The sequence below is a fragment of the Phoenix dactylifera genome, chromosome 7, assembly GCF_009389715.1.
Source record: "Phoenix dactylifera cultivar Barhee BC4 chromosome 7, palm_55x_up_171113_PBpolish2nd_filt_p, whole genome shotgun sequence".
Lineage (NCBI taxonomy): Eukaryota > Viridiplantae > Streptophyta > Magnoliopsida > Arecales > Arecaceae > Phoenix > Phoenix dactylifera.
In genome coordinates, this window is record NC_052398.1 from 7,938,642 (window position 1) to 7,963,218 (window position 24,577).

A 24,577-nucleotide genomic window follows, 5' to 3' on the forward strand; every position below is an offset into this window, starting at 1 on the left:
TCTGAGATGGTAGGGATATCCAGTATTACTCTTCTTGAGAACACAAATTTTGTGTTTCGTAAAATGCGCTTTATGCTAGTTTTCCAATTTGGTCTCTTGAGATACTTCTCTTCGAGTAGATTTTTTATTTCGGCTTTCTGAGAAACTTCTTTTCCAGCGGGCAGCTGTTGAGAGCAATATTTGCCCGTCGAGCTTTATTTCCACCCCAGGCAATATTGTTTCCCAAGATACAGTTCACACATTGACTTAGCGGTCATACCCCTCCACTCACAAACAAGTAATCCATGGCTCGCGGTTTGAACGGTGTCTCTATCAAGATTTCCCCCCAAATACAGGTAGAGTCTCTCAGGTGAATCCTAGGTTCAAATAACATAAAAAACAATTAACTACAAAAAAAAAAGGATTCCTAGTTGTACACCAGCAAGGGGAAAAGGGAGGTTCTACAATATCAATATGCAACTGTTTATAGGCAAGAAAGATGCTGGTTGATGTAGTGTGAATTTTAACTACCCAAAAAAAAAAAAAATCCTAGTTGTACACCAGCAAGGGGAAAGGGAAGGTTCTACAGCATACAACCGCTTATATGTGAGAGATGCTAGATGCAACCAGCAAAAAAATTATGAGCTATACAGTACTCAAATCCTTTCGTAAAAACTAAGCTCATTAAGTCCACCGTGGATGGTTACCTTTGTGGTCACGCACCTCCACTTAGCAACCGGATGTTCCAAGATCAATTGTTGGATGGTGCACATTCAAGAATTTGAATTTAGATAATTATAATGTAGGCGGGAGTGTGGGATTCCCTCCCCTTTCTGTCTCTCAAAAGGCTCGGACAACGAGTTTTGCGTGGCGTATATATAAATATATATCTTCAGCTACCGCCCGCGAGAGAGGGTTCATGCGGGGAAGCACCCATCTTCCTCCAAGCCCATATCCAAGAATCTGAATTTAGATGATTCTAATGTTGGCGGGAGTGTGGGATTCCTTCCCTCTCTCTCTAAAAGTTCTGACAACGAGTTTTAGTAGCATACATAATTTCAATTTAAGGGGGGTATTTTTGTAGAGTTGGGGGAATAGCCCATGCAGGGGAATAAAAGAGCTCATCATTCGGTTGCAACCTTTTCAGACAAATAATAGATGGCTGCCTTGTGCTAAAATAAATTTAATAAGTTGAGAGAGCCATCTGCCTCAAAACCCCCTATTCAAAACCATTCACACTAATATGCATGCCACTTACGCTCACCCCAGAGGGCTTACAACCCAGCAGCCAATACAAGCTTAAAATATGCATGGGTCGCCTTCTCAACCAAATGGCTTGCAAGCATGATTACTCCCCTGCATTACAGGATTCAAGCGGAAGGCAGTTTCAGCTGCTGATTGGAACCCAACAAAAATAACACAGAATGCACCAACTATTAATAATGGCAAGAGCTATCAACTATCGAAAAGACCTGTCAAAGCTTAAAATAATCAACAAATGAAAAAAAGCCGCTGAGAGTAATCAGGAAATCCACGTGTACCACACACACACAGAAACTGAATTCACTTTCAAATAATAGAGGATAAAATGGTAAAACCTTAGATTCATTAAACAATTATTGAAAGCTGTTGGTCACAGCAGCTATGAACACCCATATGTACGTCTTCAGTGATATCTTAATAACTGACAGAAAACAGCAGGGAGCAGCACTTGAAGTCCCTACATTCCAAACAAGTCCCAGTACCAAAGACAAACCAGGGATATAATACCAGAAATAGTAAGACTGGATACCTCCTTAATCCATAAGCATTATGCATTCTCAATCTATCAATATCACCTTTGACTTAAATATAATCACCAAGCAGCCTCCTCCAATCCACGAGTACTCTTTGCGCAGGTTTGACCCCTTTTTTAGTGATCTATCACTTCCACTACTGATGAAGTAGAACGCATCCTTGTGACAGCTAAACACTGATCATTAAGAGATGAATCATATGCAGAAGCAAAAAAAGATGGAAGGCACCCTCCACCGAACAACCCAGGTTCATGCCAAGTAGAATGCAAGCCCATTAAAGATCTCAACTATGATTAGACCTCTGTATCAATCAAATGAGGGGACCTCTCGACATTCCCAACATCAATCCTCAGTCAACCTTTTTTCTCCTTGAAGTCTAGCAGCCTCGGCACACCCTGTGAAGTAAAAAAAAAAAGAGAGCGTGCTTGATTTGTTTTATTGCTGGGTAACATAAATCACACATAATCAGACAAAAAATATGAAGACTAAATATCTGGCGAGGACAAGAGGGTTGCCAGCGTGGATACCCAAGAGAAGGATAGAAAGGAGAACACCAATAAGTGCTAATTGAATCACACTGATGAAGAACAAAAGTCAGTAGTACCAATATCTATCACCGACCTAAATGAACCAGAAAAAGTTAAAACCTTAACTGAAACCATCATTTTTTGCTGAAAAAATTAAAGCTATTGTTCAAGTTCAGCAATTAAAAGTACGCCCAGATCTTCTCATCTCAGTAAAATACTGGACCACATTAAACAAATTGGACAAAACCCAAGCCCAACCCAATAATCCAAACTCCCAGTTTAGTTTAAAATTTTAGAGATGAAAAATTGGTTTAATATAAGTTGACTAATGATGAGTAATGAAGTTCACAAGTGATGTTGATAGAGAATAAAGAGGAAACATTGTTCAAAATATTTTGGCATATGGTGGTTGCTGTTGTGATGGAGGACCAGATGTTAAGAGGATAGATACAAAAAATGAAGACAACAATAACTGCACTGGAAAAATCAAATAGAATTTTGAGACGTCCCCATTTTAGGTCAGCAAATATACATAAAGTCAGACCAAATAAATTACAGCAAAAGGCACAATTACTTTTTAGAATAGAGATTAGTTACCATCAGTGGAAAGAAAAATTAAAAGGAATTTGGATAAAAACTAGAAAAGAGAGGTTTGTGCCGCTATATCTATATTTCTTGAATATTCTTGAAAGTCGCTACAATTAGTGAACTCAGAATTCTCAGCAGGTAGAACCTGAACCAATCAATCAGGAAGCCTATAACTAGCTCAGTATCTCGACATTCTACTTTGGCATAAGAGTTGCTAAACTTCTATTTGAAGTGATACCCACAAACCATCTTATGCCAAACCATTTTTTTTTCTTCTGATACATTAAAAAAAGCGGCACTTATGGAAAAGTTTGAGCAACAACACTTACCAAATTTGAGGGTAAGCACCTGCAATGCTCCCAAGACACTCCATGCTCCAACAGAAAATTTTAACAACATTGAAAGGGCTGCAAAGGTGGGGGCCAAACTCGATAGGCATCAGGCTGTGGGCCACTCATTGTAGCAGATTATGAGGAACCACTAGTGCAAATTAAAACTCAAATTAGTTTAATTTCTCAGATTTCTTACAGCAATATGGAAAGAATGGATTCTAAGATAAAAAATGCAGAGAAAAGATTTTAATTTTGGCTTCTTAAAAAGGAAAAATCAAATTAGACATCATTACCTGGAATCATCTTGATACGTCTGTCTCACACGAAGTAATGACCAGACCAGAGAGATTGTGCTTGATGCTGATGAGGCATCTGAGCGTGCTGCGGATTTGCCTGCTGAAGCTGTTCTTCCGAGAATGACTTTACATGTTCAAAAAGCTGAAAATCTTGCCATTTCTTTTCATTAAGCACAGGAGTCTGCATACTAGAAACCTGTTTCCCAGGAAATGGGAAGCTGTTAGCAATGGTAAAGGCATTACTGCTGGTAGCACTAACATTTGGGAACGCAGATATCATATGATTAACAGAATTCTCCTCCTCCATGTTTTTGATGGATGATAATCGATGACCATCCAGCCAGCTATAGTCATCAATCTGCAGGTGTTGATCCTTTATAACTGAATTAGAAATGGCATCCTCCTGTTGCTTAGAAGGTACATGGCTAAATCCTGGAGGGGGTCCATAGTGCCTAGCAGGCCGACTTACAGGATTTTTCTTTGCTGTGGGCAATGCTGCTGAAGGATTCATAGCAATGCCATCAGAGGTTGCTCCTGAAGGTACTATGGAGTCGAGTTTAGATGGTATGGCAACTTCTACAGATTTCATCTGACTAGATAGCATATTGAGAGTATTTAGATTAGCAGATGCAGAAAAGAAAGGCGAAAATGCAGCAGGCTGCAAACTGTTCGGGCCTTCTTGCACCTTCTGCTTAGCTAAAAACCCACCTTCGGTCATGTTCAAGTTCTTCAGTGTATCAGATAAAAATGCTTCTTGCCCCATAAGCCATTTTGAGGTGTCCAGATTGATAGGTTGCACAGGTAGCTGGGAGACGTTAGGTGCAATTGTGTGCATATGAGAACTAGCATTTAGAAGAGGAGACACTTGAACATCAAGAGGGGCAGAAAACCTTGAGCCATACATAGTCCAATCATTAACAGAAGAAATTTGTATAGGCTGCTGCATAAGTTCATGAGCAGCTGATCTTGAGGAAGTTGCATTGGGATACTTCTCAGCAACAATTGGCTTGAAGACAATTTCTTCTTCTTCTTCTTCTCCACCTCCTCCTCCTCCTCCTTCCCCATATAGCAGTGCCTTAGGCTGTCTCACCCCAATGTTAACTGTGCTCGATTGTGCGACTCCAAGATCAACTGTACACTTGAATTGACTTCCTTGTTTAGCAACATTTGATTCAGGTGCTTTAGAGAAATCAGCATGAACAACACTTTCGGATGCTGGAGGCTCTGTACTTAAAACAAATTTCTTCAGGTATGGATCAAAATATATTCTCTGATGATTGACCTGAACCACATTCATAAGAGCCCTTCCTGCTGCAAGAATCCTTTGGACACGAGCTCTTCTTTCCTTGGCACTGCCATCACTTCCAAGTGCATGCTTCCTTGAAAAATCCAAAATGAGCTGTGCTGGCACTAGGGGTAAAAATCCCCTCAACTCAAAATCTTCCCATAATGCAAGCCTGTTACCAGTTTCTCCTTCATCATACCTGCTCATATCAGAAAAGCAGGTCTCATCTTCATCACCATCAATTGACACAAGTCCAGTCAGAATAAGTTTGTTCATGAAAGATACACATTGATTCCAGAAGAATGATCTTGCACTAGCTTGTTTTTCCTCCACATCAAAACCTGCTGCAATATCTGGATGGCATGCCAACCACTCGATGAAAACCAAAATGGCTGGCAACAGAGAGCTTGATGGAGCATCATGTAGCTGTGTGCATCTCTTCATTATATACCCAGCAAACTCAAAAGCAGCTGTAAAAGCATTTTGAAGCAGCACGGTACGCTGCAAGATTTCTGCATATGATTGGCCTTCTGAGTCCCTATTCACATTATGAACTGTGAATATAAGAATAGCAATAAGCCTCACAATGACCAATGCATTTGCAGCAGCATCCTGACCAAAACTAAGCTCTTCTTCAGGACCAGAAGAAAGGAGATCGTGCAGATTACAAATCACCGAAGAGAATATTTCTCCAAAAGTTTCCAAGCTGGTAAATTACACATACAAGAAAATTACTATTTTAAAGAAAAATGAAAAGAAAAAGAGAGGAGGAAGGGGAATAAACTAAAATACCTTGTCCGTGTGAAAAGGATCCCATTAAGTCGAATAAATCGTGTTGAAAAGGCTCTGAATATTTCAGATGCACTGAACTCTCGTTCTTCAATAGGAGTAGATTCTGTTTTGGTGTCTTTCGCTGGAAGACTTGTATCAGCTCTTCCTTTACCTCTGCCAGCTGATTGTGTAGGCAAAGCCCTAGATGGAGGAACCTTGGCCCCAGGCAACTGAGAGTAACTTTGACGATTCTGTAAAACATTTTTAGTAAAACAAAGTTTCAACAGAACATTGTCAGATGAACGGAGGTGTTGAATTTACAGCATGTAAAAGCAGATTATCGGTTTTCTGTTAGCTAATAAAAAATACAAGTAGATGGTCACATGCAAAAACATGGAGCACAACCACAGGCATGCAAGTATGCAGATAATTGGACTATGCAATTCTCTTTTTCTTTTTTTTAATAGTAGAGTTAGCAAATTTTTGGCTGTTAGCGAGCATCAGGATTGGTGCCCTACAAGGTGGCACTCTTGTAATGGATTGTGGGAGATGCACTAATCCAAACATTTCTAATGATAATAATCCCTGTGCACATCAAGGGCCAAGTTATTGACTCCATTACAAAAGATTAAACATGAAAATTAAGTCCAATACATAAATCAATCCTAAAGAATTCTGTAAAGGAGCAGCTTGTCAATAACATCCAAAGAGCTGCAGAGACATAAGCAAGGCATTTATATACTACCCACCATGAAAAAAGAAAAAAGAAAACATTGTTCATTAAGATTGTGCCATCTGATCATATGAAATTTAATTAAAAACAGCACTAGTAAATTCAGCAGGTACAAGTATGAAATCCTCACAACATCACAATCCTCATCTCCTCTGGTTCGAGTCCTCGGTGGTCCATCCTGAAGTATTTGGACCTTGGGTAACTAAACTTGGGTAGGTCTTCCCTCCCTTTCTCTCAAATATTATGATTAATACTGCAGCAATATAATGAAACTTTTGGGCAACATCAGCATTTCTACTTTTCTAAGAGTACTTTCCATGAAAAATTTGCAGGGAAGTACCTCTCAATCCTGCAGACAGATAGGGGAAAAAACCAGGGAAGTGCTAGTAAGAGAAGCACTTCCTTGCTACTTCAATATTTGATTGAGAATGAAACATCACTTTTTTTTGGAATGATTAGTTTCAGCTTCCAGGAGTTGAATCAAATTATTCTAGATTTAGATTCAGCTTGGTGGAGATCAAGATCTAGTTTAGAAATTCCAAATCAATCGAAAAAGACCAAATTTTTAGGTGGGTTTGTTTCATGGTAAGCTGGATGACATTTAAGTTTACCTCATCCATTTGCACCTATATGTCTTCTCTTAAGTGAGAGCCAAACACATTATTCTCAAGAAAAAATGTTGGTGCTCCAAATAAGAATAAGGCCAAAAGCTAGATTCCCAAGATTCTCCCAATAACAGTCTTTTTATCTTTCACTTATATGAGAAGAACACCTTTCTTTCACAAAATTTCTGCTTTGAAAAGCCACAAAACTGCTTGACTGGAAAAGGACCATCATACATCCTAACATGTATATGACTTCGTTTATCACTAAAATATGCGAATGGAATGTCCTGCTAAAACAAGTTTCTGGATTTTATCAGTGAGATGACATGCCAAAAATTATGCATCACACATATCTGACTTCATTTTAACTTAAGGCATTCACCTAGCCAGGTTTGCAAGTCTGTCAGAAGCATCTCCCTTGCAGTTACAATGAGAAGCTCAAGGTCATGCACATGTGCAATTTTCCTATCAAATGATCTATGACTGTATTATTGAAAGTTTGAAACTATATTTGGTAGTCGAATTATGAAACAATACATGATTTGAAATTGTAATAGTTGAAGCACACAAAGCAGAGTGATTCACAAAAGCATACGTAATCAGAAACACATATTGGAGATAGCACAATTATATAGAGCATTTCTTTAAGTTGGTTGCATAGAAATAATACAGTACCTTCTCAAATGCAATAACTAAGTTGTCCCTTGCTGTTGGAAAGGCATTATCCACAGCCAAACTCCGAAAGTACCGGTAGACTGCTACCAAATCATCGCCCGAGTATGATGCCAATATTGCAAGCTGGCAAATATGATATTTATCCACATATTAGGAAAGTTAGAACAACTAGAATCACATAAATACACGATAGAGTAACCATTTATATTAATCCAACACAAAAATAATACTGTGGTCCAATCTAAAATCACCAAAGTGATGAGAATGAAACCTGATGATGTGGATTTCCACTTGAAGGACAAAGAGAAGCTGCCTGCATATAATAACTAGAAGCAGCTGCATAATCACGACTAACAGAGTCTCCCTCCCCATACAGTCCTTTGTAACGAGCAAGATCCCCCAAATAAATCAGACAGCGGTGACAAGACATCAGCCCTTTTTTCATCTCAGCTGATTTCTTTTCATCTTTCATTGGAATATAACGATTCTCAGGGCCCTCAGAGAAGTAACCTAAAGGCAAGCCATATTTTGAACTGATTTTCAGTATCAGGTCATGATAAAACCCAGTTGCTTCTGAAAGAAAGGTTTTAAAAACAGAACGGATTCTCTTAATTCGATCAGGCCGAGCAAGACTCTTTCCAGCGTTAGATCCAGCAGATACTGCAGCATTGATGTGTGTCCTGAACTCCTCAATTCTCCTGTAGTGCAATTGCCAAAGAGCATACTCTACCTCATGCTTTTCAGAAAAATCATGATCTTCCAGAATTATGGCCTCATAGTTCTCACGCATTTGGAGCCATATATTGGGGTCTGAAGGAACCTTTGACTGTGCTGATTTCCGTAGTCCATTCTCCAATTCAATATTCTACATAAGAAACTTAGATTATCATACACCACCCATTAAGTGCAAAAGAAAGGGACCAAATGCTCCTTAGCCATGCATAAGCCTAGTGCAAATAAAAATTGAGGCAATGTGTAACCATATTATTCATAGAAGAGCAACATAAATATTACAAGCAGCATAGCAGATAAGAGGAATATAAAAATCATGCATCAAAAACTTCCGATAAATGACAAAAATGATGAATCTATGAAAAAAATGAGAAGCTGTTAACTAATAGAATTGTCAAATGAGTAACAAAATATGCACAGTGATAATTGACTTGAACCACAGATACATAATATGCACCGCATACATGTATTGCTTGGGCCAGAGACCATAAAAATGATGTCAAATTAGTAAGATACTTGGAGTAGCATTTATGCAATGTCAACAAATTGGTTCAACAAAACTGATGCATTAGGATACCAATTATACTAGATTACTATAATAAGTACAACAAAATAGTTATTTGGCACGTACTGGTCGAACGTGGGTAGGGTGCATCATAACCATATCCTTAACCATCTAGCCTTTTCCCAACCATTTGGGTTTGCCAATTATACTAGATTATTTGGGGTTGGCTTTATAGATCCTCCTTTGTCAAGTATTTCTATTTGGGTCACCTCTGATGTTATTATAGATTTCTCCCTTCCTTATAATATCCATCCATGTCACCTTAGATCTTCCCCTTCTTTTCTTACCACATTCAGCACAAACCAAAGTACCTCTCTTTCCTGGTGTCTCCTCAAGTCTCTGTTGTACATATTCATACCATCTCAATCAATTTTCCATCACTTTTTGTCCTTAATTTATGCAAATCCTACAGCTTCTCTAATACATTCATTTTTTATTTCATCCTTTCTATTTTTACAACACATCCATAAGAAAATTCTTATTTCTGCTATGCCCAACTCGTTTTCATGTATTTCTTTATTACGCAGCAATCAAAGTCATACAACATGGCAAAAATTACTGTTGTGTTATAAAATTTTCCTTTAAGTCTCCAAGATATGTGCCCATCACATAATATTCCAGATATACCTCTCCGATTCATCCGACTAGCTCTAATTTATTGTATATATCTTCATCTATCCCCCGTTATTTTGCATAATAGATCCTAAGTAATGAAAATGATCACTTTGTGGTATCTCTTGGCCATCAATGTTAACTAATATCGCATCTTCATTTCTATTCTCATCAAATTAACATTTTTTATATACTTTGTCGTTGTTCTACTAATCTTTAAGCTCTTGTCCTATAATATTTTCCTTCATAAGTCCAATATAATATTTGATCTTATTCCTTTTTCATCAATTAATACTTTATCATCTACAAATAACATACACCATGATACATCTTCCAGAATATTAGCAGTAAGTTCATCCATAATTAGTGCAAAAAGATATGGGTTTACTAATCTTTGATGCAAGCATATAGTAACTGAAAATACATTTGTTGTACCATAGCAACTTCTAACACTTGTCAATACCCCATCACATATGTTCTCAACTATTTCATTATACCATTTATGTAGACCCTTCTTTCTTGAAGCCCACCAAATTACTTTTCTTGATATCCTATCATAAGCATTTTCTAAGTCAAATAAGATTATAAGTAGACTTTTATCTTTTTTCTATGATTTTTCATTAATTATCTAAGTAAAAAGATAGCCTCCATTGTTGATCTTTCATACATAAATACAAATTGGTCATCTGAAATAATTCTTATTTTAATCTTTGTTCAATTACCCTTTCCTATAATTTCACAGAGTGACTCGTAAACTTAGTCCTCCAATAAACAAAATAATTTTGTACATCACCTTCATTCTTATAGATAGGTACTACAATACTTTTTTCTAACATCTAGCATATTCTTGCTTTTAATATTTAATTAAATAAGCCTGTTTAACCCAATATCTCTCATGATTTTCTAAATGTCAATAGGTATTTTATCTGGCCATAATCTTATCATTTTGCATTCTTTTCAGAGATATCTCTAGTTTATTTTTATGAATTGGATGAATGGAACCTTGACTCCTCTACAATTTTATTTCTTTAAAGAAGATTTCTTTAGTAGAATCCTCATTTAACAATTTCTCGAAATAATACATTTATCTTTCTTGAAATATCTCATCCTTCATATCCTATTATCCTCACTTTTATGGCATCTGCTTTAATCAAGTTTTTAGATTTCCTCTGTCTAGTTTTAGCTATTTTATAAATCTCTACCATACAAATTATCATATGCTACATATTTAGCCCAACTAATATTTTTTTTCATTTTTTGGCCTCCTAATATCTTTGTTCAAGGCGCATCCATTAGATTCTAATTGCCTCTTGTACCTCATTAATCCACCACCAAGTCCTTTTATTTGCATATCCTTTCCCTTTTGACTCTCCAATAACATCTTTAGCTACCCTGTTACTACAATTGACCATTTGGTCCCATATTTTATTTGATTCTATTCTTGGATTCTAATTCCCCTTCTTTAATTTATCCCAAAAAGATCTAATATTTTCTATTTTTAAATTCTATCATCTTATCTTTGGACATTTATTAATCTCTTTCCTTTTCTTCTTGCACATAGTGTACAAATCTAAGACTAATATTCATATGGTCCATGGATATATAGTTATTCTCCGTCAAGCATGTTATGTAAATGAAATGCATGCTTATATGCTTGATCTAATTCAAAAAAGGGAAATAGGAATGAAAAGCATACGATCAATGAAAAGTATCACGAGAAACATAGGAATAATAATAAGCAAAGAAAAGAATAATTGAGGATATAAAAAAAAAAAGGATTAGTTGATCAATCTAAATCCAACTAAAGCAATAGAAAAGATATCGAAAAGTAAATCACTGTTAAACTCAGCCACGTGACTGAAGCATAAAATTAAAATATGTCATACTTATACACATCCAGTAGCTGATAGGAAAACAGCACTCGTTATACACAGCAGGTATCAGCAAGATACTTTTTGCACTCGTTATACTTTTTGCTAATTTGATAGCATTGTAAGCTGGCCTGTCACATCACCACAACTATAAGGCACATACTTGAAATGACAAATTCCGTATCTGATTTATGATATCAGCCAATATATCATTTTGTTTGATTGCCTTGACCTTCTTTCCAAATTAGCAAACTAGGTGACGCCTTTGCTTGATATATTAACAAAGAGTGGAATTAACTAGACAATAGTGTCAAAGAGTGGAATTAGGTGAGATCAGCCAAATATCATTTTATTCCACTTGACACAATGCACTAAACAATAGTGTCAAAGAGTGAAATGTAGGTTATCTTTGTCTCAAAACCTTGATACAACCAGAAGAGCCTTCGGCACTCGACTCGTGGTTGAGAAGTTTGGCATGGAAACAAGTGGCTGATATGTCCTAATCATAGAGATAATGTTGATAGGTAAAGGGGTACGGATGGGGAACCAAAAGAGAGAAACCAATAATCAATGGTATTCCCCTAGCTCTCTTCTTCAACCATTTTCAAATGAGTTTCCCAACAAATTAACCCGTTTGAAGAAATTAAATCGAACCTATTCCAGAAAGGAGCTCTTTAAGAAAATGTCTTGCTGCATGAAAATTTTGATCTAGAGCGAAACTCATCCTCTCTATCACATATAGAAGGCAATAAAGTTAACAACAATGTATGTGATTTTGCCCTAATGTAGAAAGCAACAGTGACCTAACAAAAATATATCAATAATGAAGGAAATATTTAGAATAGCACATTAACTAACCAATAGCAAAGTGCTTGAACAATGTTGTCCAAAATCAAGAAAGTGGATGGCCAATATTATTTATCCTGACATTGATTCTACTAGTAAGAAGTCAAAATGTATATAATGAATCTTTAAATAAGAACTGATACAACAACATAATCAAATGCAAAGAACAGCAATAAGTACAGCTTTTCACAATGATGCTCTAGGATGCTTGATATATATTTTCCATTGAGAAAAGATGTTAATAGCCTATTGCAAATAAATGAACTATCTATCTTTACTATTCATCCAGTGAGAGCACTATCAACATACTAAGAATTATTTCTAGAAAGTTATCAGCTGATATTGTTAAACTTTCAAACATTCCAAAAATATGACCAACTTAATGCATGCAACATCATGAACAAAAAATCTTATTACAAATAAAATAAGAAGGCAAGATCAAGATTAACACAAATGCTAAAGTAACCTTAGAAGTTATACAAACATCTAAATATACAAAGAATAAACTAAACACGAGTAAATCAGGAACAGCAGCATACCTTCTTGTAAAGGCGTTGTGCAAGCTCCCTTGACGAGGGAGAAAATGAGTTATCCATTGGAACAGTCATCATCCATCAAACATGCATCGTGAATATTTCCTTCAACAAATATAGTCAGCTTTAAAATGCATGAGGACAGAAAAAAAGCTAAAAAATGCACCGATATACAGCAATAATAAAATCCTTCAAAAGATATCACAATGGAAAAATAAAAAAAAATTCTACCCTAAACATCAATAAAACATCTCTTTGTCGCACTTCTCTTTCCAATCTAAAAGTTTCAATAAATCCCAACTCGCGCATCAAACAATCTAAAGGAAACAATAAGAAACCAATCCCAACCTACAAGCTGCCATATTTTCTAAACCCTCACCCCAATTCCTACAAATATTTCGCCCAGATCCCATCTCTTAACCCTAAATTATACCACTACTACTATGAAACGAAGCGAGAAAATTCCTAAAAACCAAACAGCGAACCCGATTCAGAACAAAAAGTATCAAATCCAGCCCCCTTACCGATGAACTTTCTCGGATTCAACAGATCCCGGCATGATAGAACCCCAAACCCCACAGAAGAAGACAAAATTAGATCAACAGATAGATTTCTCGATCAAAATCAGCAGGAGAGCGCACCTGATCTCGAGAGCGACGAAGGGGGGGTGAAAATAAGAGAAAGAGGGCAGAAGGGAAAGGAGACGTCCCTCGCGACGAAGGGGGCCTTCTCCCAATCTCAAACCTGCCGTCAAACGAGGAAACCGAGACGAAGGACCGCCTATATATAATTTTCTTGATATAAATAATTAAATTAAATATTTATTTATTGTTTCCCTAATTTACGAGGACGCAAATAATGTATAGTAGAAATTGAAATATGAATAAAATAAAGCGAACCACCGCGTGCCACGCGAAGACTTCTAAGTCCGCCGGCAAGCCTTGTTGGAGCCACATCACCATAAGCTTTTTATGGCTTACCGGTCTTTGTTGATGGCTCCAATCTCCCTTTTTTTTCCCCTTTTCGCAAATTAATAGACCCCGGGGAACGAATATTAAAATATTTTTTATTTCTCCTATGCCACTAAGCCTGGATGGTTTAAATAATTTTCTTTTTCTTCTTTTTTTTTTTGCCATCTAAAGCCAATTTTAATCTCTTTCAACTCGTTTGATTCATCGAAATTTTTTTTTCCCTCACTAAAAACCTTGAAAAATAAAAATAGTTTTTATATGCTTGGTTGAAAAATGACTTATATTTGATTGAGCATCTATTTTTTTAGAAAAATCAGTATAAAATATTTGTTATATCTTTAATAAGGAGAAAGATCTTACCTTATTTTATCTCAAAACTTAATTGTCCTTTTAGGAAAAAAAAATTCTAATTCCCAGCTGGGGGAAATCAGACTTTTTCGTGTCCCACATGAATTTTTTTTCATAAACTATAGGAATCTTATTTTCATTGCAAAACTATTTTTTCATCTCTCTTCTTTGGAAACTTCAAGTATGGATAACCTCAGATGACTTAATCCTATGTAGATCGGATCTTGATCATAAGTAAGATCAATTATAGGTTAAGTTCTTTTTTAGCTCCGATTTGGACTAGTCAAGCACATATTATGGCTTTTGATTAATTCGAGTCAACAGAATCGGTTGCTTTTTCGATTAAATTAAAATGTCCAAATCAAATTGAATTAGGTCTTTTTAAGATTGGTAGGTTACATTTTTTTGTTTGAGCAATGATGAGATCTTATTTCTATTGAAAAACTACTTTTTCATGTATTGGTAACCTGAGATGATTTAACCCTATGTAAATCGGATCTTGATCTTGATCATGATTTTTTGTCAATTAGGATCAATTATAGGATTCTTTTTTAGCTCCGATTTGGACTAGTCAAGCACATATTATGGCTCTTGATTGATTTGAGTCAATAGAATCGATTGCTTTTTCGATCAAATTAAAATGTCCAAATCAAATTAAATTAGGTCTTTCTAAGATTAATGGGTTACATTCTTTTGTTTGAGCAATGTTGCAATTGTTACTACTATGTATTGTGTTCAAGACCACGGACCCAAATCCTTTTTATAAACTCTATCCGAGTGAACCAAGGTCGGTCAGGCCAAATGCATGCATGTGGTCACCAACCCAATCTACTTGAAGCTCAACGTACGCTTCCAAGGATAAGATTTCTATAAAAGCAAGTGAACTTGCTTTAAAATTTCAAATATTTGAAATAACTAAAAGAAGGGGATAAGTTTTCTTTTAGAATTTGAATCTTTTTAAATTAAAATTTCCGACAGCAAGTTCTCAACCAGCAATTGACGTGCCTCGGTTATACCTTCACTAGCTGCGTCATTGCCTCAAGCAGTAAGATGGAAGTCCCGCATGTTAATTGAAACATGTGACATATATCTCATGGAAGCGAGGTTGACCTCTAGATTCATTGCATCCTTATATGCTAAGAAGTATGGATCCTTATATCCTTAAAGGATCCATGCTTCTAATAGAAAAAATAGACCTTGATTTCCTCGTCTGATAGAACTTCCGACTCTTTTCTTGCACATAATTTCAGCAGTTTTCAAGAAAAAATAGATGCAAGAACGCAAGCTTGATTGAATTGAAAGATTTCACATATATACAAGCCTATGGAGTTTCAGACATATGGACAATATACAACGGCAGACAAACACCTCTCTTTCCTTTTATCGTATTGAGATGAAGCTGTGGGAGAATCTCTCCAACTGAGACCTAAGCAGGCTAACAAACGAGAAACCATCCCTCTCCACTGAGGTATACTTCCGTGGCAGCAGCAATTCATTCTTTACCTGAAATGCCAGCGGCTGCAACTCTCTCTTCATCAACTCCACGAGCCTCATATCAACTTTGTTGCCAGATATATCCTGAATGTAGAACACATTTTTCATCTTCTCCCCATCGGTCGCAATATCCGCCCGGGCAACGGTAAGCCCGTACTCACGGAGGATGCGGGTGACATTCGGGAGCAATCCAACACTATTTTCAGCACATAACTCTAACCGGAGCCCCTGATAGAGAATGAGATCGTTGAAAGAAAATAACAATAGCATGTGAAACACACACATGGCTAATAACAGATGTGTAAACATTTCCATGATACCATAATTTTAACATGCTCATTCCACGAACACTATTGATAACAATGGATTAGAAAAGCATAAGTATGCCAAATATATACGGTTGATGACTGAATTCTAGATACTTATTCAATGTGAGATGCTCACCTCACATACTCTACGCTCGATTGCAGCCTCCAAGCATTTGATAACTTGTAGCCTCCTCTCATCTTCAGTATCCAGCGTATATCCATCCTTGTGCCGAATATAGTACTCCTGCAACACTCCGTTTCAGTATCAACTTCCTAGAATTCAGAAGATATGTCCTTATGATAGAACTATGAAAGGATGGAAACTTTTGATACCATAAGCATGAGCCTATAAAATCATTGTGTTGATGACAACTTATCCTAAGAAAACATCATGCAATGCAATTAAACATACCTGATAGGCAAAAAGCCCATGAGAAGCACTAGAAGCATGGAAGATAACATATTGCATGTCTGTAAGCGTGCATACAGTGTCGAACATGAGTTTTGGTCGATCCATACACTCAACAGTCACAATGGAATATCCTTTCTCAGCACAACGGTCAATTGACACGACTGTCTTTCTCCCCCCTTCAACATGGTCCATACTAATCGAGGAAAGTGATGTGCTTACTTGCCCCGGTGGCCCATCAAAATCTCGGTTGGCTAACATAAGCTGATGTAGTCGGCGCTCCGTGTGACTCATCGAGCTATCACATCCAAGAAAATGTGTCTTTGCACCCCTAGGATTATCATCTGCAATCGTGGTGGGTCGAAGAATAGTGGAGAGCTGGTCTTCAATAGTGGCTAGTCGATTGGGGTCATCAATGCAAGCCGAGGTGGACTCGTCGGAAACATAAGCTACGCATGCAAGACAAGCATTGTGGCTCCATGCATGAGCTTCAACAACATTGCACCTCTGTTCAGCTAGGACAGCTGATATCTCTGAGAAAAGTCCTGGTCTGTTAGTACCAATCATCTCTATGGCTGTGCAATCACTACAAGATTCAGTTCCGACAGCATTGTCATAGCACTTTTTCATCTCTCCTGAGTTTTGAAGCTCCCTCCTCGCACCTATTGCCTATAAAGTTGTATATGACTTGTGTTCACATTACAATCATGACTAAGGGAAAAGAAAAGGAAGATGCCTTAATTTTACGGACACAGCACTGTCAGAATAGTTAAACTTGGATTCTACCATGAATCCAAAGTTTTACCATGTCCTGGATTATGGACTATGAGAAATTGTTGAAAGCACTAGTTGGCTTTCAATGCATCAACAGGATGGCATTTGATAAAAGCTAGTTGTCATTAATCAGCTTTGCTTTTGATCATGAATCAACTAAGAACCATGTGTGCATGTATGTACTATAATGGGGGTGTGTCGTGTTGAGGGGAGTGAAGTTCAACTGACCTGTTGTATGTAGCTAATGACCTTCTTGTCTGTAACCTTATTACCTCGCTGATCTTTCACATGAAAGACTGTGACGCAAGGAAGATAAAAATATAGTCAGTTCCCACTATTGCATTTACATCAATCTTTTTTGCATTTTAGATCTGGTTGTATAATACTTTATAAAGCCACAACTTGTTAGGCATTTATACTACCAGAATTTTATAAGTTCAAGAGAGGCAGTAATATAGGTCTAGTTTTCAACACATAGTAAGGTTTCAGGCCCAGATTTTCTCCAGGAGACAAATTGACAGGCTTTATATCGTAGTTTGGCTGGATCTGATAAAGACCACCCAAACTGATAGATAAAATATGACTTAAAACAAACACATTCAAAGTCTGGATCTAGACCAGTCTGACAGATAAACAGAACTGAACTTACCAAATAGCATCAAAATTCAAATAAAATGGATATACTATTTATAAAACTAAAAAGATGTTAGAAATCACATTGCCAACATACCATCCATGAACCATTCTGCATCAGAAGATACATAACTCTTGGAAATAAAAAGATCCACATCACTCAACACTTGAACCACTTCAAGTAGGAGATCTTGTTTGTTGAGACTATCCACCTAAAAAAAAATACAAGCTCCAACTTCATCAATCAACCATTCAACAAATTAAGTAGTCCTCATGCTTGTATCTTCTTACCTTCACAACTGTGCATTTGTCACAAGATTCATTGTCTACACTAACCCTGCAACAATAGGCTCCAACTCACCATTAGTATCCAACATAACTGAATATCTTTTGATGATTGTTAACGGAATGAGACCAAGTAACTGACCTTGGTCCATACATCTTCTCATTAAGGTTCTCGAATTCAGGATCAAAATAAGGGCAGGAAACTTCCATGATGCTGTCAATAAGAATTCAACATGGTTGATCAAAATGAAGCCTGATGTTCAAAAATAGCATAGTTAAAATATATATTTATGTTTTGCAGTTTTTTTGTTGATTATGCATTATTTCTTATCCTTTTTCCTAGCAGTACTACTTCATATCCTTACCAAGCATCGGATGCATTAGAAAGCTAACTTCATTGTTATTGATCCATTTGACTTGAGAAAATATGTAAATGTACTTATATCTAAACTAAACCTAATTTTAGCTTTAAATCATTACACAAATAAATATCCATAGTAGTTAAATAATAACGAGCATGGTAGTTACTAATTAAAATTATGTAAACATATTATCTAATAATAGTACTATTCTTCTTACATATGTAATATATCCATCAATATTGGGATGTAGGGACCCAAAAAGATGCAGTTACAAGTTATAAGGTTTCTTCCTAGTTTTACCAGTCACAGGACAACAAGAATTAACGGAAAACACAAACACAGAAGGTGCTAAGAGTTAACGTGCTAAGATTGCTTGTTACTAAAGAAGTGTTATCCAAGAAAGATGGAGGCAAGTCAAGATTAAATGTCAAAAGCTGCAGGCATAGCATCATTCTGATCCCATCCAGGAATAACCATCCCAAACTACATAGGTCTTGTAGTCCTAAGAAGGTGCAGATAATTTATGTTCAGTGTATCCACTTGTTTTAGATCATCCACAAAATTATCTATGTGTGATGCAGCTTTTGTTCCTAAGATATTGATCGGTTTTTCCATCATTCTATGAGTTTAAGAATTTAACCTTTGCAACAGAAAAACTGGCCTTGCAACTTGAGAATGGAGAAACATGATTAAAATGATGCGGACATAAATGGCCTTGCAACAGAAAACCGGCTTTTGTTCCATGTTTGCTTTCAAAAGGATATTACAAGACAAAACATGGACAGCTTTCAAGAAACCTAGGGCGATAGGATAACTAAGGAAAAGACGAAAAGCTGCCACAAAAACACAATCTATTATGTAGATGACACGGAAGAACCTTAAACATCAATATGAACAACAATTGACAAGAAAAAACATTTCACAAGCTATGCTTCCTAAAAAGTTATTAGCATGCATGCTTAAGTTATTCTTCACCAATTTGTTTCACCATGTTTAAGTCCTAAAAAAGAAATTAATTGGACGAGACGTTAATGTTAGACTAGGTGAAAAGTCATGAATAATAGAAGATTGGACGGACTCGTGATATAGAGAGAATGAGAGGCATTAATAGTTAGAATCTAAAGCAGGCGTAAAATAGTCCACCAGACAATAGAACACTTTTCTCAGATGAGGAAGGCTAAAAGAAAACTAGTTTATGGTACCTGAAAAATATAGTCAGATGATCGTGAATAAAATATTCAACAGTCACAATAATTACTGACCTCACAAGATGAGCTAGAAAGCTCACCTCGTTAATTTGCAAAGAAAAGCATAACAACAAAATCTTTGGTTAGAAGCCTTATCTCAAAAGAAGAAGGAAACAAACAAACAAAAAAGCCTTCGTTAGAAGCAAATGAGCAACATAAACGAAACTCAAAGTTTGTAGGCTCAGAGTGTCAATGATTCCTTATGGACTGAAATACTTTAGAAAGGTAAGGTCCAATCGATACCCCTGTTCAGCGAGGAGATGCTCCATGAGCTATTAATCTTCTAGAAGGAAATTCCTGCAGCTTATTCAGATGGATAAAATCCATTGGCAGCATGCAGGAAAAGATGCTGCCGGCATGGGTTCATCTTATCTACTGTTTGTTTTTTGCAAAGATTCATAAATCCGACCCCAAATAGTTGGACAAATGTTACACATTATGATCATAATCTGCTATTCACACGGCATCAATTTGTCCTATCTTGTCTTAGCTGTGGTTGCTATCTGAAGCTGCCCCTTAAACAGAATTATCATACAACAAACCCTGTCACTATACCATGTTCTGCATTTGTACAACTAGGCTAGATCAAATAATTTTTTAGATTTGTTTCATTATTGCCATCTCCTTATTAGATATAACATTCCATCCATGGCTACTGTCTTCTTCTTCACATTCTTTTATTTTTTCCTTTTCTCTTTTTTTTTTTCTGAGAAAGCAAAAGTCGGGAAGATGCCCATAGGTTTCTCCTGAATTTTTGTTTTTCCTCCCTTCTTCACATTCACTGATCAAAAACTTATCTTCTCTAAAGCTCATCACTTTACAATCACACAAAGGCATTCTAGCTATATCTATGCATTCCTCCATTGACCAAAGGAATTTCTTTGCCCCTCCCTCCCCCCCAGGCGAAAAAAAAAACAAAAAAGGACAACAGGATAGAATCGTACCTCAACAGCTATCTACATATATTCTGATGGTAATCGAAGCAAAGCTGGAGAGGAAAGAGCTTAGCTAGATAGATCCCTGTTTGAGGGATCTGAAGCTTGGGAGAAAGATAGGGAAGGCTCTGGGTCTCTCCCTTGGTTTCCTGTTTATTATAAATCTCTGCCGGGTGGCGGTTTTGGAAGGGGGAGGGGGGTGGTGTTGTGGTTGAAGGGGAGGCATCGTCGACGCTAAAATTGGGATTCGCCACCCGAGTTCGGTCGGAGAGAATGTCGGATGACTCGTGGGAGGCCTCGTCCCCGGCCCCACACGTGTAAGGTCGTGGCGGTGCTGGCTCTGCACCACTGGACCCACCCAGACCGGTCTGGGCCAGACCGGCGGCCGCTAAATATACTACGGACCTCCGCCCAAACAGTTACCTATGACTATGAACTCTTTTTATTTATTTAAATTTTTTTTACTTGAATATCCTCCAAAATATTGAATTTTGCATGAATATCCTTCCAAAATTGATTTTGCATGAATACCCGCGTGAAACACTTGTTTTGTGATTTTATCTTTTTTTATTTTTATTTTTTCAATATGTACCTATGCTATCTAATGACGTTAAAAAATTAACAGTTTCAAATTAAAATGACTAAAATATCCTTAATGAGTAGACATGCAAATATATCGTGATCTTGGTAGCAAAAAAAAAAGAAGACGGGGACAACAGCGTAATTATAATATTTTATTTTATTTTTAATTAATATAAATATGATTTTTCTTAATACCGTTAGAGCAACCGTTATATTACGGGCATTTGTACAATAACAAAGTTTTACGAAGGTATACATATAAATATCAATTTTAGAAGGGTATTCATACAAAATCCAATATTTAGAAGGATGTTCAAAAAAAAAAAAACTTATTTAAAATAGTATTTCAAAATTTATATCAAAAATATTTATTATTATAATGGTCGTTATAATAATAGCAACAGGATACTAAAACATCACTTTAATTAAGAAAACTATGATAAATGTGATGTTAGGTCCGTGACAACTCCATGGAGAAGGAGAAGAGTAGGAATTATTTTTAGCACGGAAGTATATTTCTATGCAGGTGTGAGGATAGCTCGTCCTTACCTTCTCTCGGGAATTACACAAACAAAGGATGGAACAACTGCACTGAATCCAATTCATCAATTCCACAGAATAAAGTAATGCAGACACAAGACGGATTCTAAAGTCATGTAGCAGACCATGAGAGGTTTTGAATTTGATCACATGAACTCTTGGAGTAAATTGTACAATGTGGAATCAACTTGATGGATTGCTGCACAGGTAATTTTTGTTCCTGCACTCAAAATTTTGGCTCTTAGGCTTTTAGTCACACCAATCAAACATGGCAAAATCCAATCAAACTCGCCCAGTCTGGATACGTTCAAGTCCAGGCTCTGTAGGAACCTTGTCTTGGCCTCCACGGACTCAAGAAAATTTCTCACCATATTTTGTCTGGCTTGAACACATCATCATCAAATGCTATCAAGCCTGCAAGAGAACTGGTTTGGTGCAGAGAGCTGCTTTTTTTTTAAACAGGTACCTCAATTAGAAGCATAGCACATATATAATCTGACAAATTCAACACTATAAAACAAAAATAGAACTTGTGCCCTAGCAGTGCAAGCTCACTCATGTCGACAGTCGACACCTAAATGGTCGGTATAATAAAAATGAAGGAGTAAAAAATTTCCTGCTGCCCATGTTGAACAAGTAAACACTTCTGATTATTTATCCGACAAAATTTATGCTCGTGGAGCAAATTTGAAGAACAAGAAAATTGGAATGTTTTGTTTGGTTATATAGCACAATATTTTGATACTTAATCACACATCTGTAAAAGAAGGAAAAACATAAAAAGCCCGTATCCTAGTGAGAAAATCATGTGGAGTGAGTAAACACTTCTGATCAGTTGTTTGGAAAAAGAGTATTAATGGGGAAGCAGCAACAGGAAAATGGGAATGTTTTGTTAGGTAATGTAGCCCAGGTGGAAAAAAGATGCATGACATGGGAGGCATATTTTAACTTACAGGGGAAAAATAAGTCCTATATGACAAACATTGCTAGAGGACAACACAGTGACATGTACTTTATACATCAAGTAATGGTTTCCAATTCTTCTATATTAGTTTGCAGTAGTTTAATTCAGTTTAATTACCTTGGTACTTGGCATTTATACCTTATTTAGAGAAATACACAAGTTGCCTGGTCTCAGTCATGCCAATATTTGGGACAAATTTGATAAATCATATTCATGTCTTGCTGTATTTGATTTCTTCACTTACATATGCATGAGCATGCAAGAGCTTAGCTATCAAACTTCTAAGAACATGGAGACCACAAGCTGACTCATTTCACCTTTGACCCAGTTTAGTCTATCAGCATTAGGGTCACTTGAATAGTAGTCCATCTGTTGGCTTAAGACACCTGAGAATTCATTGCTCATGGCATAAGCAACAACAGTATAACAAGCATGGCCATATCTCTTCACAAATCTTCCATGAATATTCCTCAGGAAAGGCAAATGGAATTCTTCATAAATAAAACAATAAAATATAATTTCATTGCATATGGGGCTACTAGCAAGTATAATTAAAGACTGCTAGAATTATTCCTTCCCATTTAAACATAATATAGCACAACTAAAATGAGAATTTCCAAATATGAGGACATATCTAATTGTCATTCCTCATACAGGCTGCATAAAAACTGTACATACTCAATTTAGCACTTATTCTTGAGAGGTAAAAAGTAATGCCATCAAATTCTCATATTTTCTGTCTGAATGTCATACCAGATTGCCAAATACCATGTCAACAAAGTAAGAAGCAAGGCAAAATTAGAACATGCCTAAATTCCAAAAACAGAACTACACTGAAAATTTTCCCAACTTTTATCTGATGTTCTCTACGCTTATGCAATTCAAATTCGAACTAATACAAAAAATATCAATTTTGATGATAAACACTGGATCAAAATACAAAATGTTGCATTTATCCAGTTCAAGAGAACATGACAGACGAACTCATGCATAATTTCTGATCGCTTGCGAGCAGAAAAGTAAAAAAAAATATAGAAATACGCAAAGTAACTCCTACGGCCCAATCTAATCCCTGCCCATTTTGAACTTTAAAAGATCAAACCCGAGGGGGAATGAGGGATAACTCACCGCCGGCAGAGTCGTCGGCCGTGCAGAGGACGGCGATCCCATCGGAGCGCTTCACGTGGAAGAAATACAGTTCGTGCGAGTAGGAGGATTGGGCGTCGCCGGCGGCATCCATCTTGTCCAGTATTCGCCGCCGCGCCGAACTTCGCCAGCATCATCGATACCCGAGCCACCAGCGAGTAGAGGATTGCCATCCCTCAACCATCCTCCTCTCGATCTCGACCTTGGTTTTTCTTCGAATAGGGAAGAAGGAAGAAGGAAGAAGGGAAGAAGGAAGCCAGGAGGAGGAGGTCGGACGGGAGGGAGCTCGGGGTTTTAGGAGGAAGGCTGAGGAACTTTCGGATGTTCCGTCGGATTACATTAATGTACTGAAATTGACCAATTATAATGAGAGAACCGGATCCCTAGAAGTCGGATAATTTCAGCTTGATTGGTGGCTGTCGGTTAATAAAGTTTAGTAGAAGGTAGTGGTATAACGCATTACGGGGGAAACGGAATGGCCGCATATTGATGAGGGTACATAAACATTGCACCAGAAAAGTTAACCGGGATGGTGACTCGCTGTTCGATGGCTAATGTGTGAGGTGACGATTGGTGGAAAATAACCTACTTATATCAACTTGAGCCTCGATTACTGTGGTTCTTGATGAGATCACTTGGTGCCTGGACGCCTAATGAATGGACGGAGGAAGGAGTTCTGCTGGGGCTAGGGATTGTATCTTAAACAAGGATTCATGTTGGCTATTATTCGATCACCTACCACACGGATCTCAAAGTGCCCAGAAATTCTCCATTCATCCACTTGCTTAGGTCTCAAAGTAACCAATAGATGATTCAACTATGAATTTGCATGA

The 24,577-nt window shown here is 37.0% G+C and overlaps 2 protein-coding genes, 1 long non-coding RNA gene and 1 other non-coding gene across 7 annotated transcripts; all 4 read right to left on the reverse strand.

Moving 5' to 3' along the window:
- Positions 1–1,532: 1,532 nt before the first annotated feature.
- On the reverse strand, positions 1,533–13,527 carry LOC103706489 (protein SMG7-like). 3 transcript variants are annotated; one of them, XM_039128178.1, is made up of 9 exons: positions 13,388–13,509; positions 13,271–13,322; positions 12,753–12,851; positions 7,859–8,452; positions 7,588–7,710; positions 5,596–5,825; positions 3,516–5,509; positions 3,220–3,370; positions 1,533–2,170 (listed from the first exon to the last, which is right to left on the reverse strand). In XM_039128178.1, the coding sequence occupies exons 3-7, from the start codon at positions 12,822–12,824 to the stop codon at positions 3,541–3,543; spliced, it is 2,988 nt and encodes a 995-aa protein (XP_038984106.1). In that variant the 5' UTR covers positions 12,825–12,851; positions 13,271–13,322; positions 13,388–13,509; the 3' UTR covers positions 1,533–2,170; positions 3,220–3,370; positions 3,516–3,540. The 3 variants fall into 3 exon arrangements, with proteins under 3 accessions (XP_038984106.1, XP_008788823.2, XP_017698117.2); XM_008790601.4 differs by lacking the exon at positions 13,271–13,322 and having other exon boundaries at positions 13,388–13,527; XM_017842628.3 differs by lacking the exons at positions 13,271–13,322; positions 13,388–13,509 and having other exon boundaries at positions 7,859–8,534.
- A 1,414-nt stretch (positions 13,528–14,941) lies between these two features.
- On the reverse strand, positions 14,942–15,117 carry LOC113462688. The gene has a single exon (XR_003385625.1). It is a non-coding gene; the product is annotated as a U4 spliceosomal RNA (small nuclear RNA).
- A 215-nt stretch (positions 15,118–15,332) lies between these two features.
- Positions 15,333–20,771, reverse strand: LOC103706491 (ACT domain-containing protein ACR2). Of its 2 annotated transcripts, XM_008790604.3 has the most exons (8): positions 20,522–20,771; positions 18,111–18,182; positions 17,975–18,020; positions 17,781–17,895; positions 17,279–17,346; positions 16,280–16,945; positions 16,004–16,111; positions 15,333–15,787 (listed from the first exon to the last, which is right to left on the reverse strand). In XM_008790604.3, exons 2-8 carry the CDS (start codon positions 18,176–18,178, stop codon positions 15,446–15,448), a joined length of 1,413 nt encoding a protein of 470 aa, XP_008788826.2. In that variant the 5' UTR covers positions 18,179–18,182; positions 20,522–20,771; the 3' UTR covers positions 15,333–15,445. The 2 variants fall into 2 exon arrangements, with proteins under 2 accessions (XP_008788826.2, XP_026660238.2); XM_026804437.2 differs by lacking the exons at positions 17,279–17,346; positions 20,522–20,771.
- Positions 20,772–21,736: 965 nt separating this feature from the next.
- Positions 21,737–24,093, reverse strand: LOC120111336. Its single transcript, XR_005512530.1, has 2 exons — positions 23,727–24,093; positions 21,737–22,077 (listed from the first exon to the last, which is right to left on the reverse strand). It is a non-coding gene; the product is annotated as an uncharacterized LOC120111336 (long non-coding RNA).
- Between the last annotated feature and the right edge of the window lie 484 nt (positions 24,094–24,577).

What these genes read in the sequence shown, in the direction of transcription:
- LOC103706489 (XM_008790601.4), bottom strand. Translation starts at nt 12,824, where the DNA reads ATGATGACTGTTCCAATGGATAACTCATTTTCTCCCTCGTCAAGGGAG. An exon ending in CACAACGCCTTTACAAGAAG is followed by an intron (nt 8,453 to 12,752) that starts GTATGCTGCTGT and finishes TTTCTTATGTAG; the next exon opens with AATATTGAATTGGAGAATGG. An exon ending in TAGTTATTGCATTTGAGAAG is followed by an intron (nt 5,826 to 7,587) that starts GTACTGTATTAT and finishes AATGTTTTACAG; the next exon opens with AATCGTCAAAGTTACTCTCA.
- LOC103706491 (XM_008790604.3), bottom strand. Translation starts at nt 18,178, where the DNA reads ATGGAAGTTTCCTGCCCTTATTTTGATCCTGAATTCGAGAACCTTAAT. An exon ending in TGCAGAATGGTTCATGGATG is followed by an intron (nt 17,347 to 17,780) that starts GTATGTTGGCAA and finishes CTTGCGTCACAG; the next exon opens with TCTTTCATGTGAAAGATCAG. An exon ending in TCGAGCGTAGAGTATGTGAG is followed by an intron (nt 15,788 to 16,003) that starts GTGAGCATCTCA and finishes ATTCTCTATCAG; the next exon opens with GGGCTCCGGTTAGAGTTATG.